This window comes from Equus przewalskii, chromosome 21 (assembly GCF_037783145.1).
Source record: "Equus przewalskii isolate Varuska chromosome 21, EquPr2, whole genome shotgun sequence".
In the NCBI taxonomy this organism is placed as follows: Eukaryota; Metazoa; Chordata; class Mammalia; order Perissodactyla; family Equidae; genus Equus; species Equus przewalskii.
The window spans coordinates 25,073,378-25,090,280 of NC_091851.1; the positions used below are offsets into that span (position 1 = coordinate 25,073,378).

The 16,903-nt window shown below is 51.2% G+C and overlaps 1 protein-coding gene across 3 annotated transcripts; it reads right to left on the reverse strand.

Annotated features, from left to right (window-relative positions):
* Positions 1-345: 345 nt before the first annotated feature.
* On the reverse strand, positions 346-16,902 carry AHCY (adenosylhomocysteinase). Of its 3 annotated transcripts, none has more exons than XM_070588070.1 (10): positions 16,764-16,902; positions 10,966-11,156; positions 9,752-9,827; positions 7,746-7,895; positions 6,752-6,864; positions 6,079-6,286; positions 5,900-5,987; positions 5,685-5,802; positions 4,700-4,894; positions 346-1,258 (listed from the first exon to the last, which is right to left on the reverse strand). In XM_070588070.1, exons 1-10 carry the CDS (start codon positions 16,789-16,791, stop codon positions 1,127-1,129), a joined length of 1,299 nt encoding a protein of 432 aa, XP_070444171.1. In that variant the 5' UTR covers positions 16,792-16,902; the 3' UTR covers positions 346-1,126. The 3 variants fall into 3 exon arrangements, with proteins under 3 accessions (XP_070444171.1, XP_070444172.1, XP_070444173.1); XM_070588071.1 differs by lacking the exon at positions 16,764-16,902 and adding an exon at positions 16,164-16,567; XM_070588072.1 differs by lacking the exon at positions 16,764-16,902 and adding an exon at positions 15,745-16,535.
* Between the last annotated feature and the right edge of the window lies 1 nt (position 16,903).

Here is a 16,903-nt window from a genome sequence, read left to right on the forward strand (position 1 = left end):
CAATCCAAAGTGGAAATGGATAGAATAAGAAACTATGAATTGGAACACAAAAAATAAGGTAGAAGAAATAAACACAAACAGGGTTTACAATAAATATAAATGGGTTCAAATCACCTATTAAACGTCTTAGGTTGGGTTAAAAAACAGGCTGTTTACAGGAGACACACAAAAAGGGATAAGAGTTCTCTCTTCACTTAACCCATCCTTCCAAGCCCAAGTGTTTGCCTGCAGCCTTTATCACTCCACACCGCAGACAACCCCTTGTCTTCATCAGCACACAACTATTACCCCTTGCTCACACCATATGTTGTTGCAATGGATTATCTATATAACAAAGGCTCAAAATTCTTTTTGGCACCAAAATGTTTATTTACCCACCTGCCTACTCTCTTTTAACATTATAAACATTATACAAACATTATGGAATAAATCAATCTCTTTTTGATCCAGGGTTGTGACAGGAACCATCATGTACAATGTGGAGGCAGATTTATGCATGTATTTATATTTCTCTGGGACCTCTCAACCTCTGCCTGTCATTTTTCTTGTCCTTTCTTGTCTATCCCTTAACAGTATATTCTAACCCCTGTAGAACAGGGACTGAAAGTACCAACCACACTGTTCTGAGGTTTAAGAGAATACCCAGCTCTAAGCCAAGCTCTTAGGAACATTCACACTCCAACAGTTCCTCCCTGTCCTTTGATATAGCTCCTTCTCATCTGTCATGGGCTGAAGAACAGTGAACCTGTAAATAAAGAACATGAGTATCGAGTCCATAAGCCAGGTAAGGGCCTAGAGGAAAAGTGGATGGGCTTTGTGACCATCACTGCCAACTTCCAGCCTAAGGAACGACTGATAGAGTGAGCAGTTCCAAAGCCCCCGAGCTCACGGTTCCCTGCGGGTATCTCCCATGTACCTCCACCACGACAAGGCTTGGGCAAGGGCTTCTCAATTCCCCCTGTCAAACTAGGAATGCAGCAGAGGCCAAAAACTGAGAGACCAGCCCCAGGGAGTTCATGAGGGACATTAACAAACCAAACGCAAAGTTGGTACCATTTGCTCTTGGGGAGGAGAGGTGGAATCTGGGCAAGGGCGGCAGCGGGAAGGCTAAGGACAGGCCTGATTCTCAGTAGCGGTAGTGATCTGGCTTGAAGGGGCCATCACGGGGCACGCCCAGGTACTGGGCCTGCTTCTCAGTCAGCTTGGTCAGCTTCACGTTCAGCTTGCCCAGGTGGGCTTCAGCCACGGCTTCATCCAGCTGGGGAGAAACAAAGGAAGACCTGGAATCAGTGCCATGCTTTGGGACCGCTTACCTGCATCCAGCTGCCAACAGAGGTAAGAACTATTCTGTTGTGGTATCTGCCATGTGTGTTATGCATATTACCTCATTCTATCCTCACAGCCAGCCTCAGTGGATGTATTGTTTTGGGCTGCCCAGTTCCCCTTCCTCCAGAGGGAACCATGCTACATCCTCCCATCCAAGAAGCCCTGGTACGACTATCAATTACATGTCCTTCCACGCCCTCCACCAACCCAAGCAGCTAACCAAAATGCTTCGCTGGAACTTATCCATGGACAGGATATATTTTCCATGACAGGTAGAGACAGGGGCTCTCCCATTCCACTGGGATTCCTAAACAGGGAGGGTGTCAGTCTCTCCCCACCAGTGGCAAATCTATTTGACAAATGAAGTGAATATAGAGAGGAAAAAAAGAGCCAAGAGACAGAAAAAGTCAGCTCTGACACTGAATCTCTGGATCCAGTGTCTGAAACGTAGCCTCCTCCATTACATAGCCAAGAGAGTTCCTGTTTAGATTAAACTGCTTGTGGATGTTTTAAAATACGTCCTTAAATTCTTTGTCTAGAAATTCATAATACTCCTCCCCTCAAGAGATGGAGCCTGATTCCTCACCCCTTGAGTTACTCACTTCTAACGAACAGAATGAAGCAGAGGCGATGGTGTATGACTTGGACACTAGGTCCTAAAGGGCGTGCAGCTTCTTCCTTTGCTCTCTCCCTGGATCACTCACTTTGGGGCAGGCCAGCTGCCATCTCTTGAGGACACTAAAGCGGCCCTATGCAGATACCCACGTGGCAAGGAGCTGAGACCTCCTGCCAACAGTGATGTGAAGTGGATCTTCCAGCTCCAGTGAAGCCTTCAGATGGCTGCAGCCCTGGCTGACATCTTGATCGCAAGCCCATGAAGGACCTTGAGTCAGACCCTCCAGCTAAGCTGCTCTCAAATTCCTGACCCACAAAAACTGAAAAGTTTATTGTTTTAAGCCACTAAGTTTGGGGGTTAAACTGTTATACAACAACACATAACTAATATACTAGTTTGAACAGAGTTTCTATCTACCACTTGCCACCAAAAGGAACCTGACTAATAAAATTGCCATCTCCTCTTACAAATGTGGAAATCGGGTTCAGAAAGGTAGAATGACTTGTCCAAAGTCACACAACTAGTTAATGACAGAACTAGGATTTGAACCCGGGTCCATCCGGCTCCAAAGTCCCAACACTTGTCTCAAACATCCCTACTTATGGCCTCCAAAGCAGCTTTGAAGAGAGAGAACAGAAACCAAAGAGGACAGAGGCTGGGGTTAGACAAGGCCAATTTCCAAGTCTCACCAGTGCTGAAATGCATAAAAGGGCCCTGAAAAGAAGAGCATGTGGTTGCAGTTAGACAAGGGGCTCTCACTTTCTCAGGTTCTAGCTCTGGGCAGGGCCTCTTTCTACCCCTACGGTCCCAAGCCCCATCCCATGATGGCCTGACAGCCTTTGACGACACCCCAGCCCAGAGAGCTTTACATTCCCAAGTGGTTTCAGATCTACTGCCTCACTACAGCCTCACAACAACCCTAAGAAGGAGGGCAGGATTTATCCTTCTAGCTAGCGGATGAAGAAACTGGGGAGAGGCAAAGGCAGGAGCAGAGCCCAAGACCACGTCAGGTCTCGAGGGAGAAGGAAGGTCTCCAATCCCAGAGGACACTGAATCCTCCTTCACTTGGCCTGGCCTAAGCCAGAACATCCTTCCTTCTCCCTGCACCCTGCACCCAGAAGGCAGTGTGTCACGATGGTTAACAACTTGGACAGACAGAGCTGGGTTCTATTCTGGTCTAATACTTGACAGCTGTGGGGGCAAGTCAATTCTGAACCTTAGTTTCCTCATTGGCAGGATGGATGGCTCACGGCTGTTACACTGAAAATCAATGATATCCAGAGTGCTTGGTGCAAGTAGCTACCTTAATAAAAGGTGGCTGCTCTGTCATTGTTTATCAAGGTACCTAATCTCTCGCCCACATGTTGCATGTAAGGCATGAAGCCTGTCCCCAGTCCATGTCTTGGCAGTGATGGAGGAAGGAAGTCGGGTTGGGGCAAGGTGTTGGGGTAGGAGGTGAGATGTTTTCCTTTTTACTTCCAATTCTGGCCTCATTTCAAAGCCCGGCTCAATTTCTCTCCACATTCACAGCCATATTTCCTCCAACTGCGATCAGGTGAAGGTCAAATGAGACTTTTTTTTAACCTGGTAACAAGCCTGGGGACCTGGCAGGCTGCACAGTATGGGATAGCACTTGAGACCCTTATGGGTAAAACACCTAGACTGGCAAGAGAGCACCTAAGGAAGACTACGGGGAAAGGAGCTGGCTGGCTCTGAGGACAGACACCCAGGCCTCTTCCTACTTCTTATGAGTTGGCAGAACCAAGTTTTCAAGGGGTGGGAGAGGTAGTATGCAGATTCCATCACAGCCTGTCCAGTAGCCAAAGGCTGAAGAGTAAGACCTACGCTTAATATTTAGCTGATAAGGAAACTGACGCCTAGACAGGCTAAGTAACAAAGCCAAGTTCACCCACAAAACTGGCAAAAAGGGCCAGGACTAAAACAGCCATTCTGACCCCTGGGGGTGGGCATGTTGCACGGAGTTTCATGAGGAGCACTGGATTTGACGTCAGAGGACTCCATTGTCATGGCGACCCTGACCACACACCCACAGCATGTCAGGTGCCATGATCCGTGTGTTAGTGGCATCATCTCATTCCAAGGCCACAGTCCTGAAGCCTACAGGCTGCCTTCAGCTTACAGACACGTGCAACTTGACCCACATTTAAAAACTGAATATTCGATACAAAGATCTTGACATCCGGCTTTTTTGAAATGTCCAGAATCCTGATCCAGCGGGCCAAGATTCCAGGTTGATGACAGGCAGCCAGCCCTTTCAGCTGGAGCAGGCGTTCTTCGGTCAGTTCCCACCCAGCCCACTTCACTCATTTACCTACCCAATCCAACGTGGACATGTGGATTTGTAACATGTGATCCAAGGAAATCCTCACAATGCTTAAAGGATGTACTATTATCCTCATTTTGCACGTAACAAAAAAGAGGCACAGAGAAGGTAAGTAACTTGCCCCAGTTATACAGCTTCTAAGTGGTAAGGCTGAGATTTAAACCTGGGTGTATTTCACTCCAAAGCCCATGCTCTTCTTACCACCCAGCCCTGCTACTCCTGGGGGCCATCCCCCACTTTGGGCCTCAGTTTCCTCTTCTGTTACATGGAGAGAATGATTTCTGCCCTGTGGAGAATCCTATGAGGATCTCTAAGAGGGTAGAGGCGAGCACTTTATGATCTCTGGCAAACCCTGTGTGGAGAGCCCAGGGTTGGACACGTGACCCTCGCCCTGCGGTGGAGGGGGAACCCACCTTCTTGGGCAGGAAGTGGACCCCAACAGGGTACTTGTCTGCATGAGTCCACAGCTCAATCTGCGCCAGCACCTGGTTGGTGAAGGAGTTGCTCATCACAAAGCTGGGGTGGCCCATGGCACAGCCCAGGTTGACCAGCCGGCCCTCAGCCAGCAAGATGATGCGGCGCCCATTCTTCAGCCAGTAGCGGTCCACCTGCAAGTGGGCAGAGCAGTGCTGAGGGCTCGTGGGGCACTGCTCCCAGTGTCCACCCTTGCCTCATCCTACCCTCTTGCCAGGCAGGCCTCCCTGCCTCCAACAGTGCCCGTGAAAGGGCCTGGCATACACAGTTCATAATAAGAGCCAATGTTTATTAAGCAACTCTAAATTGCAGACCTCCGACGTCAGCTGTGAGACTTTAAAGAGCTGACTTGTGTAAGACACTTAACACATGGCCTGGCACATACTAAGTACTTGGTAAGTATTAGTTACCATTGTTATTATTATTATTGCCATGTGCCTTGGGCTAAGAGCATACACATAATTATACATTTACACACACGGATAATTATCCCATTTAACTCTAAGAACGGCCCTATGACTTAAGTGCTACTCTTATCCCAATTTCACAGATAAAGAAACTGAAGTCTCAAGGGTTAGGTCATTTGTCTAGAGCCATACACTATGAAGTGGCTGCAATCTGAGCGTGGACAGTCTGAGGACACAGCCCAAGTTCTCAGTTACCACACTTAGTGAAAGCTGAGTGCAGTGGTCCTCAACCACAGCTGCACATCAAATCATCTTCAGAGCTTTAAAGAAATGGAGGTGGCTTGGCCTGGCTCCGAGATTCCTATTTAAGTGGCCCTGAACCAGGCCCTCCTCCTCCCCAGCCCACTGTCCGTGTTGCCAGACCCTCCGCATCCGCCCTCCTTCGTGGCCAGCCCACGAGCACGCCCGCCTCAGCCCTCCATCTGCCCACCCTGCTGGCAGGGCTGGGGCTTCTCACCTGGGGCTTGATGTTCACCTTCTCCACCGCATTCTCATTCAGCCACTTGACATCAATCTCCACGTCAAAGTGTCCGATGTTGCACACAATGGCATCATCCTTCATCTGCTCAAAGTGTCTGTGGCGAGCCCAAGCCCATGGAAGACTGTCAGGGACAAGAGCTGCCCCAAGCCCGCCCCTCCCTCGTTTCCCAGGACCCTCCACCTGGTACCTACCGGCCAAGGATGATGTCAATACAGCCCGTGGTGGTGACAAAGATGTTGCCCTCCCGACAGGCCTCATCCATAGTGGTCACCTCATAGCCTGTATAGAGACAGTGACGGTGGGTCATGCAGGGTGGTCTGGCCCCTCCTCTGGACCCAGTGGCTGACAGCCAACCCTCGCCCTATCATACCCTCCATGGCAGCCTGCAGTGCGTTGATGGGGTCGATCTCTGTGATGACGACGCGGGCCCCAAAACCCCTCAGGGCCTGGGCACAGCCCTTGCCCACGTCGCCATAGCCCGCTACCACCGCCACCTTGCCCGCAATCATCACGTCTGTGGCCCGCTTGATGCCATCTATGAGGGACTCTCGGCAGCCATACAGGTTGTCAAACTTGCTCTGAAAGGAGAGGGGGCAAGGGGGCGATGGGGGCAGGCAAGGCCCTGGGGCCTCAGACCCACTCTCAGCATCTCAGCCTGGTGAGCCTCGGGCTGATCACCTCCTGTGACTTCTCCCCAACAGCTAACACCCATATGCCCCTCGCCCTCATCGGCCCCAGGACCTCCTTGCCAGCCATTCTCTGCTGGTCCAGAAGGCTTCCTGAGGATCAGTTACTAGGAGAGATTGCACAGTCAAAGAATCTGCTTCACTTTAAAGCAGTGGATGCCCAGCTCTGAGGCTCACTGTGTAGCTCTTTCCCTCTTTAGGGCACTCATTACTCTCAGTCTACAACCCCCCCACCCCCCGCCACATAAGGGCTTCAAGTCTCTAGTCTGCAGCCTTCCCAGCAGCCACTCTTCAAGAGTCTACTCCTGAGCAGCACTGGGAGCCAACAGCTGGAGCTGCCACTGTCCCATGGCTTACCTTGGTGACAGAGTCGTTGACATTAATGGCAGGCACCTTCAGGATCCCACTAGCCATCATCTTGTAGAGGTTGTGGACCCCCGTCGTGGTCTCCTCGGAGATGCCTCGGATGCCTTAACAAGGGCAGACGGGATGAGCTTCAGGCCCGGAAGGGGCTGCCCAAAGGACTGGGAATCTCTGGGATGAGGCCCTGAGAGCCTACACCTGAACTCACCCAAACTCCTCAACTTTGCCTCCTAAAAACCCACTCCTCTATCTGGGTTCTCATCTCTGTGACTCTGTGACTGATACCACAGTCCACCCAGTCAGCCAGGTCAGGGTGAGTAAAGAGTGGCACCATCACCAGTCCTAGAAATGCTACCTCTCAACCATTCCGGAACTCTCCATTCCCACTGCCACTGCCCTAGTCCCTGCCACCATCATCTCTTGCATGATCTCTCAGCCACAACCCATCCTACACACAGCAGACATTTTTAACATGGATATTTCAGAGAAATCTTTTCAAAACCCTCCAGTTACTTCCCTTTGCTCTCAGGATCAAGCTAAATTCTTTTCTCTTGGCCTGTTAAGTCCTCACACATCTGGTTTTCATGAATGCTCCATGCAACTCTTGGCTTCCTTTCTCTTTCCTGAATAGTCAATCCTTTCCTGCCTCAGGGCCTTTGTACTTACTGCCACCCTCCCCTCCACTTTCTTCTCTGCCCTGCTTTTAAGAAAGCTGACTCCTTTCCCAGCTGCTTCCAGCCCTGGCCTTAGGCTTCTCCGTGGACCATCCTCACGTCAGCCAGGCCTCCTCCAGCCACACTACACCCACACCATCAGAAGTCAGGATCCCAGGCCCCAACATGTCTACGGAAGCCTGCTGTCCTCATATCTTCCACAGAGTTCGCTGCGGAAGGCACTGGGAGTCCTGCCTGACCTGCTGCTTTCACATGGGCAAGCAGGCCCCGTCTAAACCACCAGCACCCAGAGCCCAGCCACCTGCCCTGCTCACCTGACAGGAGCTGCGGGAACTTGGTGTGGATGAGGTTGGTGAGGTCACCGCCGTCGTCCAGAATCATGTTGAGGGGCCCGTCCTTGAAGTACAGCGTCTGCTCAATGCACCACACGTACTCCTCATCTGTCTCTCCCTTCCAGGCATACACTGGGGGGTGAGTGGCACATCAGCACCTGCCCTCCCCACTGGCACCCACTCCAGGGAACCACCTGGGCAGAGCCAATACTATCTCCTTCCTATTTCCCATCCCCAGCCACCTCCGGCCCCTCTGAGGACTCAGCGGTGGTAAGAACACAGCCTGGAGCCAGACAGATCTGAGTTCCAATCCTGGCTCTGGACTCGCCAGCTGTATGACTTTGGGCAAAGCACTTCACTTCTCTGAGCCTCCCTTTCCTCATCTGTAAATGGGGCTCACAGTAGTATGGATTAAGTCAGACAGAGGCCAAGTCCAGTCCCCCAGATATAGGTATGTGGATATAATTATTTCCTTTCCCAATCTCTTCTGCCTGGGCCCCAGCAACTGGGGCATCAACCTACAGTGACCACGCACAACGTCTGCTGCTGGGAGGGGATGCTGGAGGGGCAGGGTGCCACTCAGGTGGACCTACAAGGCAAGATCCAAGGTTCACTCTTTACTGAAAATACTCGAGGGTCCAGCAGTCTCTGTGGCAGCTGGCCTCAGGCAAAGCCTGCCCAAAAATTTACTAATAACAGCTACTATGTATGGGGCACTTTCTCTGCCAGACATTACTCTCACTGCTTCATGCCCCACCTCATTTTTCCTCACAGAAACCCTACGAGGCAGGCATTACATCATCATCATCATCATTTACAGATGCCCAGAGGGGCTAAGAGGTCCCCAGCTCACTCAGTATGGCATTTCACAGCAGGCATCAGAACCCAGGGCTCCTGACCACCAGCCCAAACTCTTTCCATCATACGGTATGACGAGGACACAGGTGTAGGCCTCCTGTGAACCTCCTGTGAGCAAAGGACAAGGACCAAGCAGGGCCCGCTGCCCCCCACCCCCAGCCCTCCCCACTGGGGCAGACAACGGTCTTGATAAAACGGCCTCTCCCAGAAAAGGGCCATGAGGACTGACCAAGGCAGAGGAGTGGCAGACAGACCTATCCAGCCCTGGTCAGTCTCTGGAGGGGTCCTCCCAATCCTTTCTCCTCTACCTGAGGGTGGTTAGGACTCATGAATATTCTATGTAATCACCATTAGAGATAACCGCTCCTCTCCCCAGGCCAGGCTGACATGTGCCCACTTCTCTAGCAACTTATTAAAGTCCCTCTTTAGTCCTGGTCCCTCCCTAGTCCCCTAGACCATCAGACTCTAGGCACTAGACCTCTGGGGCTCTTTTTCTGCCCAGTGTCCCTCCCCACTTCTTTTGGAATCAGACCCACACCCTTTCTTTTTTTTTTTTTTAAAGATTGGCACCTGAGCTAACATCTGTTGCCCATCTTCCTTTTTCTTCTTCTTCTCCTTCTTCCCTCCAAAGACGCCAGTACATGGTTGTATATTCTACTTGTGAGTGCCTCTAGTTGTGCTATGCAGGATGCCACCTCAGCATGGCCTGATGAGCGGTGCCATGTCCCCACCCGGGATCTGACCAGGCAAAACCCCGGGCCACTGAAGCAGAGAGCGTGAACTTAAACACTTGGCCAAGGGCTGGCCCCCCTACATCTTTTCTCTAAGGAAAGTTCTTAAGTTCCTTTCTTTAAGGAACTTCCCCTCTATGCTCTCTACTCCCCCAAGCATAAGATCCCACTCTTCCTGGTCACAACTTGAACTGGGCCAATAAACACCTCCCATAGGATTTTAGATGACCAGTAGGCCAAAAAGCTCTTTCCTATGGGTCACTAGGCTAGGATTCTGGGGCCATGACTCTTCTCCTCTGTAACAGGGAAGCCGGTCACTGTGAGAGTCAGTGAAGCAAACAAGGAGAAGCAGAGCCCCTTCATGCATTCCCACATCCTCAAGCAGCAAGCAGGACTCACCTGGAATGCCGGTTTTGGCAATGGCGGCTGCTGCATGGTCCTGGGTAGAGAAGATGTTGCAGCTGGACCACTGCACCTGGAAAAGCCAGCAAGACAAAACTGTGGTCGCAGATGGCTCAGAAGCACCAGGGTCACTGGACAGGGATGAGGAAAAGCCCTGGAGTCCGGGGTGAGAGGCTCGGGATCTAGGCCCAGCCAGCTCGCGACCACAGGCAGGGGACCCTGGTGAGTGGATGGGAGCCAGAGCAGTGACAAGACTTGACTGACATTTTAAAACATCTTTCTGGTGCTGTGCGGAGGGGAAAGGGCTCCACAGGGAAGCAAGGAGACAAGTGAAGAAGCTGTTGTAAGAGTTCAGACAAGAAATGCAACAGTAGCGGTGGAGGTGATGACCGGTGTATTTTGAAGGCTGAGCCCACAGGATTTGCTGCAGGATTAGTTGCTGGAGTTTGAGAGACAGTCAGGGATGACTCCAGGCTCTTGAACTGAAACAACCTGGAAGGTTAGAGTTTCCACTTGCTTACACGGGGAAGCCTGCAGGAAGGGGAGGCGGGTAAGAAATCATGAGTTGGTTTGGACGTGTTGAGGTTGACATGTCCATTAGACCTCCAAGTGGAGATGACAATCAGCTGTTGGATATAAAAGTCTGGAGTTCTGGAGAGAAGTCCAGGCTGGTACATATTTTGGAGTCATCATCATATAGACAGTGTTTAAAGCCATAAAATCAGAGCACCCAGAGTGTGAATGTTGAAAAGAAAGAAGAGGTCCAAGGACTAAGCCCTGGTGAACTCAGTTAGATTTGGCTGCTCTGCCCAGCCCACTCTTTAGGAAACCATCTTGCTTGGAGACTCCTGGAGAGATAGGAAGAGCTGTCAATCACTGGTACACATAACGCAGGCTGAACCAACCAGAGCACACCATCCTTCCGGCAGCCATGATTGGCCCAGGGCAAGCACATGGCCCCGGGAGGGCCAATGAGAGTCACCCCTTAATTGACACAGTGGGACACTGGGGTTGAGTTTTCCTAGCAGGGCTCCTCAGTCAGGAGGCTGTGAATTAAGGGCAGTCAGATGCTATCTTCCCAGTCAGGGAGAAAATGTGCAGAATAGTCACCACCAGGGGTGGCACTAACTGTGACAAGGCTGGACGCCCTGCTGGGCCTCAAGAGGTACCACCTGGACTTCCCCGCCCCCCACAACACCTTCCAGCCTCACCTCAGCACCCAGGGCGACAAGGGTCTCAATAAGGACGGCTGTCTGCACAGTCATGTGCAGGCAGCCTGCGATGCGGGCGCCCTTCAGTGGCTTGGAGGCCGAGTACATCTCCCGCATGCGCATCAGGCCTGGCATCTCGTTCTCCGCGATGTCGATAGCCTTGCGTCCCCAGGAGGCCAGGCTGATGTCAGCTGCAGGGACAGGATGGATGGGAGTTCATGAGCAGTCTCATCCAATAACATGGAGCACCGCGACTCGTCGCTCATCCTAGACTCGAAATACTAGGCTGAGCAATGTGGTCACTGCAGTCTCTGACTCTTTCAACCAGGACTTACGGAGCTGGGGCAGTCGAAAAAGAAAGACATGGTCCCTGCCTAACCGCAGCTTACAGCCTTGTGGGAGAACACATTTCATCAAAGAATCACACAGGTAACCGAAAATTACAACACAAGGAAGGTGCCCTCTTGAAAAACAGCTATCGCCCTACCTATACCTCCCAAAACCCTTTCTGCTGCCACCTAACAACCTCCTCACTCCCTAAAGATTTTAGCTCCTGGCTCTCCAAGTTCCAAGTCATCACTCTTGGTGACTCCAACACTCACAAATGATATTATCAAACACCTTGGATGCAACACAGTTCCTTGATCCTCTTGAAGATATGAAAACCCTTCTTCCCCACTCCTGATGTTTCTTTCCACATGGAGGGAACTCATTTATGCAGGAACACTCTTAACCTCTGTCTGCCCCAGGGGAGGTAGAGTGCCACCTCTGATTAGCAAACTTGAGGGGAATAAACTGGTCATGCTCAGTTCAGCTCACTTTTGCAAGCAAGCAGCAGCCAGCCTGCCTCCAGGAAGCACGTTCTTCCTCACAGAGACCTACTCAGGCCCACCTTACCTGTAACTAGTGGGTACTGCTGAATTTGGGGTTCAGTTAGCAGGATCATTGGATTTGGAAACTAACACACACTCTGGCATCGATGTTATTAGTAATGAAAGTTAAATTTTGGCTTCTATCCGCCACCCCAAATGTCTCAAATTTGTCCAAATTCTCAGGCAGGAAAGGATACTATTATGAGCGCTCACTATCTCAATAGTTTTCTTGCTGATAATCTCACCCTCCCTTCCCTGCCACACTAGCCATTCCTAAGGTCAGTGTTTGCAAGCTTCCCTGTGAAGACTCATCTGGCAAGCTTGTAGATCTCCCCTGGAAAATCAGATTCAGTATGTGTAGGACGGAGCCTGGCAGTCCTGGTGATTTTTATCTTTAGGGAAGCTCAGATCCTGCCAACCACCCAGGGGGGTGAAGGGTGTGAGGAAAAGGATTGCAGAGAATTTAATACAGTAATAACCAATAAAACCGATTAAGTCGGTCTGCTTCCTACGGCACATCTAAACAATTTCAGAGATGACATACTCCTCCCCGGATGAGAGGGACTACTCCCACTCTGCCTCAACACACACCCTCTCCCCCTATCATCCCCCAACCCCACCCCCGCCCACCTCGGCAGGCCATCTCCTATGATACTCTCCCTTGGAAATCTCCATTTCAAGCAACGGTGTCTCATCTTCCCAACCCTCTGCCTCTAGAGCCCCAACTCCAAGAAGCCTGCAGAACCTCTAATCTGTTAAGCCTACTGATTAACACTGTCCCCCACCACACCCCTGCATGTTCTCACCTTCTTCCTCCACAGTTTAAGATTACAGTGTCCCTTCTACCTCTTGTCCTCTGAAAACTCCTCGGCAAAACTTCCACTCCAGTTAAAGCCAACCCTCCAGTGCACCCAAGCCACTGTGCCCAGCAGGAGGAAAATCACAACCACATCAAGAGGTCTCATTTAGGGGCCGGCCCAGGGTCAAGCGGTTTAGTTCACATGCTCCACTTCGGCGGCCCAAGTTTTCGCCAGTTTGGATCCAAGCCGCAGACGTGGCACCACTCATCAAGCCATGCTGAGGCGGCGTCCCACATGCCACAACTAGAAGGACCTACAACTAGAATATACAACTATGTACTGGGGGGCTTTAGGGAGAAGAAAAAAACTAGATTAGCAACAGATGTTAGCTCAGGTGCCAATCTTTAAAAAAGATTTTTGTTAAAAAAGGTCTCATTTACTAAGACCACAAATCTCAAGGGACACTCCAGCAATCTCATTACATTTACTTAGTAAATTTACACTCCTTTTCTACTCTCTCCAAACCTCTCATACTTTTCCTCATCAATGATGACCTCACTTCACAATTCACTGGGAAGAATTCAGAACTGTGCCACCGTTCCTCCATGGAATCCACTACACCTCCGCACTTGTGACTACAGACTCATCCCATATCCTTTCACCTCCTTGAGGACTTCAACTCCACTGAAACTGCTCTTCTCAAGACCTGCCTTATCCCCACATCTAAGGGTCAACCACCTATGTTCATGTTGCTCCCTGAGGTGCTGATTCCACTAATTACTCCCTCCTTCTGAGACCTTTTCTTTTCTTGGCTCCTATGCCTGGCCTTCTATGTTTTCCTCCTCCTGACTGTCTCCTCCTCCTATAACTGACTCATGTTTGGAAGCCCTCGGGGCTCCATCATCTCCCTCTTTAGCTCTTACCAGAAGACCTCATCCCACCTTATGGCTTTAAATACCTTCTCCACAGGAATGACTCCCACATATTTATCTTCAGCCCAAACTTCTCCCCTGAACTTGAGACTCTTGTAATCCAACTGCCTATTCAGTACCTCCACTTGGATGCCCAATTGGATCTATTATGTGATAAATTTGAGTCCTTGTGACTCCTTGCGCCACCCCACAAAACTTGTTACTCCCCCAATCTTCCTATTTTAGGACATGAAACCACCATTGGATCAGCAGCTCTAGCCAAAAGCTTACAAGATTTCCTGATTCCTCTGTTTCCCTTTCACCCCCTTTCAACCCATCAGCACACTGTTGGCTCAACATCCCAAATGTATAAGCAATCCAACCACATCTCACCACTGTCATCTAAACCACATCTCAGTTGGACCGCTGAAGCTGCCTCTTCACTGGTCTTCCTGCTCACACACACTGCTCTCCTCCCAGAAGCCAGAGGAAGGACGCTTTTTAAAATTAATTTATATCATCTCCATTCTTCTACTAAAGTAAACAACATACAAACAAACCTCCAATGGCTTCCCCTTGTCACAAATAAAATCCCAACTCCTGACACAGCTTTAGAGCCCTACACCCATGGCTGCCACCCTCCTCCCCCATCGCTCCATCCTCTTCTCCACCTCACTAGCTCAGCCAAGTGAGCCTCCTTTCTGTCTTCAGATAATCTAAACTCTTTCCCACCTCAGGGTTTTAACCCAAGTAGTTCCCTCAGCTGGAAGGCTCTTCCCCAAGCCCCTGAGACTGTATGTGGCACACAATGGGTGCCCACCAAAAACATGGAGCCAGGAAGCAACTTGGTATATTGCTGCTGTAGGAACAGAGTGCACCAGGGTGACTCTAGCAGAGGGAGTAAAATGGGGAGTCAGGATTTTATTCCTAATGACGTGGGAAGCCTACAGAGTGTTAAGGGGAATATTATGACCAGATTTGTCTTTTGAAAGCCCCTTTGGCTGCTGCAGGGATCTGTGGAGCAAAACACCCAGAGATCTGTGAGCAGGGAGACCAGAAGTGGGGTGGTGGCTGTGGAGACACAGAAGTGGAGAGATCTCCTCACTTACAAAACGGAGACAATAATACTACATTATCTCTACATGCATGTCTGTCCCACCCTCGTCCTTGAGTCACCTTTGTATCTCCACTGCCCAGCAGGGCCTGACACAGAGAAAGGGTCAACAAATGTTTACTGACCATATCTGTTGTTAGGACTGAATGAGAGAAGGTGCATGAAAGGCGCTGACATGGGACAGGGGTGGCAAAAAGCTGAAATAAATCTGAACCTAGTCCAACTCCCAGCATTTACCAATGAGGAAAGGCCACAGAGGGGTTTGCCCCAGGTTCCGTAGGCAGTCGATGGTGGCCAGACAGAGCTAGAGCCAGAAGCCCTTCTCAAGGCTCCTGGGAGGGCCCAGCAGTAGTGGACAATGGGGTCTGTCCTGTCCTGCTAAGCACCACCCCCTCCACTACCACCTGGCCTTCTAGCTAAACATAACTCCTTCACTGCCCTCAGGACAGCAGTGCCACCCTCAAGAGTCTTCCGTGGATTCCTCAACTCCAAGAGCATAGGAGGGTCTGGGGCTCCAAACTGGGGCTTTTGGTGCCCAGGGAAACCGAGCACCTGCAGGGGTTGCAGGAACACCTGCCCCAGGACAAGCCAAGAGGAATACAAACACCCTGATCCTCAGTTTCTTCATGTGTAAAGTGGGAATAATCATCCCTAACCTTGCGATGAGTCCTGAGGGTTAAAGGAGATGCCATACGGGCAAGGTCTGGCACAGTATGCCCTCCCGGATGGGGGCTTCGTTCCTCCAACCCTACCCCACCAGTCTCCCCAGCTTCCTACTGCAGCCTGATTTCCTCCCACACAACTCGGTACCCTCAACTCTGACATTCTGACCTCTCCACAATATAACAAGGCCCCTTTCCAGCTCTGCCACTGATGCGACCTCAGCTTAACCTTTCTGGGCTTCAGTTTCATCATCCACACAACAGGGACAACAGTATTCTCCAGACACTGCTTGATAAGCTACTATTTTGATTATTAGAGAATCTTTGCAAGTCACTTCCTATCAGGGCCTCAGTTTCTTCCTTGGTATAATGAGATAAAATTCATCTCTAAAGATCATTATGTAAACACACGCAAATCACCAGACACACAGCAAGTGCTCCATAAATGTCGATGCCTTTCTCCAGGGTCAGTGGTGTCTGGAAGTTACTCAAAGACTGCCAGCCAGCATGAACTGCTTTTTGCTCAAAGTTCATTAGGGTTGCTCCAAGTGCGTTCACTTGTATACATTGGTGAAAACGCGTGCTCAGAGGCCTACACGGCCAGCGTTCACATCCTGCTCCAACGCCTGTAAGATCGTGGGCAAGTTACCTTTATTGCTGTGTCTCAGTATATTCATCGTAAAATAAGAAAGAAATAGTCCCTACCCTAAAGAGCTGTGACAATAAAATAAATTAATCTATAATAAAGGTGGAAGGTGGCGCCCATCCCACAGCATACACCCAGTAAGCCTTTAACTTCTATCAGTCTTCAATCCCTAGGACAGCAGAATTTTTCTAACCACTCCAAATTTTCTTCGAAATTCTCTGCACGACTGTCCCCGTTGGTCAGGCAGGTGACCCCAGAGGTTGACCAATGAGCCCAAAGTCCCAGGAAGCTTGGACCAGTGCCGGCGCCGGCCTCAGGCTCCCTCTCCAGGTCTCTCCTCACACCGTTCGGGGCTCCAGTGCCCTGGCCTGCCCTGTAAGAGGCCCAGAGAGGGGTGGGCACTTGTTCGGGACCACCTAGCCGGTCAAGGGGCTGGTCCACGCCCAGGAGGCAGGACCCGAGCCTCCTAGAGAAGGTCTATGCAGACAGCAGCCGTCCCACGCCGCCGCCGCCGCTAGCTCGGGAACACGCCGCCAGTTCACGGCTCCGCAGCCCGCGCGGCGGCAGCTTGCCCCGCAGAGCACGCCGGGACTTGTAGTCCGCGGCTGCCTCCGACGACCCGCTAGCCGCGAAACGAGAACTCCAACCCCCAGGCGGCCCCGCGGGGCCAGGATCGCGCCGAGCTTGCGACTCAAGGGGTTCCGAGTGCCTCGGATTGGCCTCGCGCCCGCCGCCCCACAGGCCCCCGACCGGCGCGGAGCAGACGCGGCCGGCTGCACGTCCTGGAACTCACCGACTTTGTAGGGCAATTTGTCCGACATGCTGGCGGTGCTTCCGCACAGAGTGATGGACACGGCCGAAGGGGGCCGGGCCTCAGGCTGACGACGCGCAACGGGCGGGTGGCGCCAGGCAGGGACCTACGACTGGCGCCGA

Coding starts and splice junctions, on each gene's coding strand:
- AHCY (XM_070588070.1), bottom strand. CDS start 16,791: ATGTCGGACAAATTGCCCTACAAAGTCG. Junction 6,865..7,745: donor GTTCCCGCAGCTCCTGTCAG/GTGAGCAGGGCA, acceptor GCCCTTGTTAAG/GCATCCGAGGCATCTCCGAG. Junction 5,803..5,899: donor ATTGACATCATCCTTGGCCG/GTAGGTACCAGG, acceptor GGCTCGCCACAG/ACACTTTGAGCAGATGAAGG.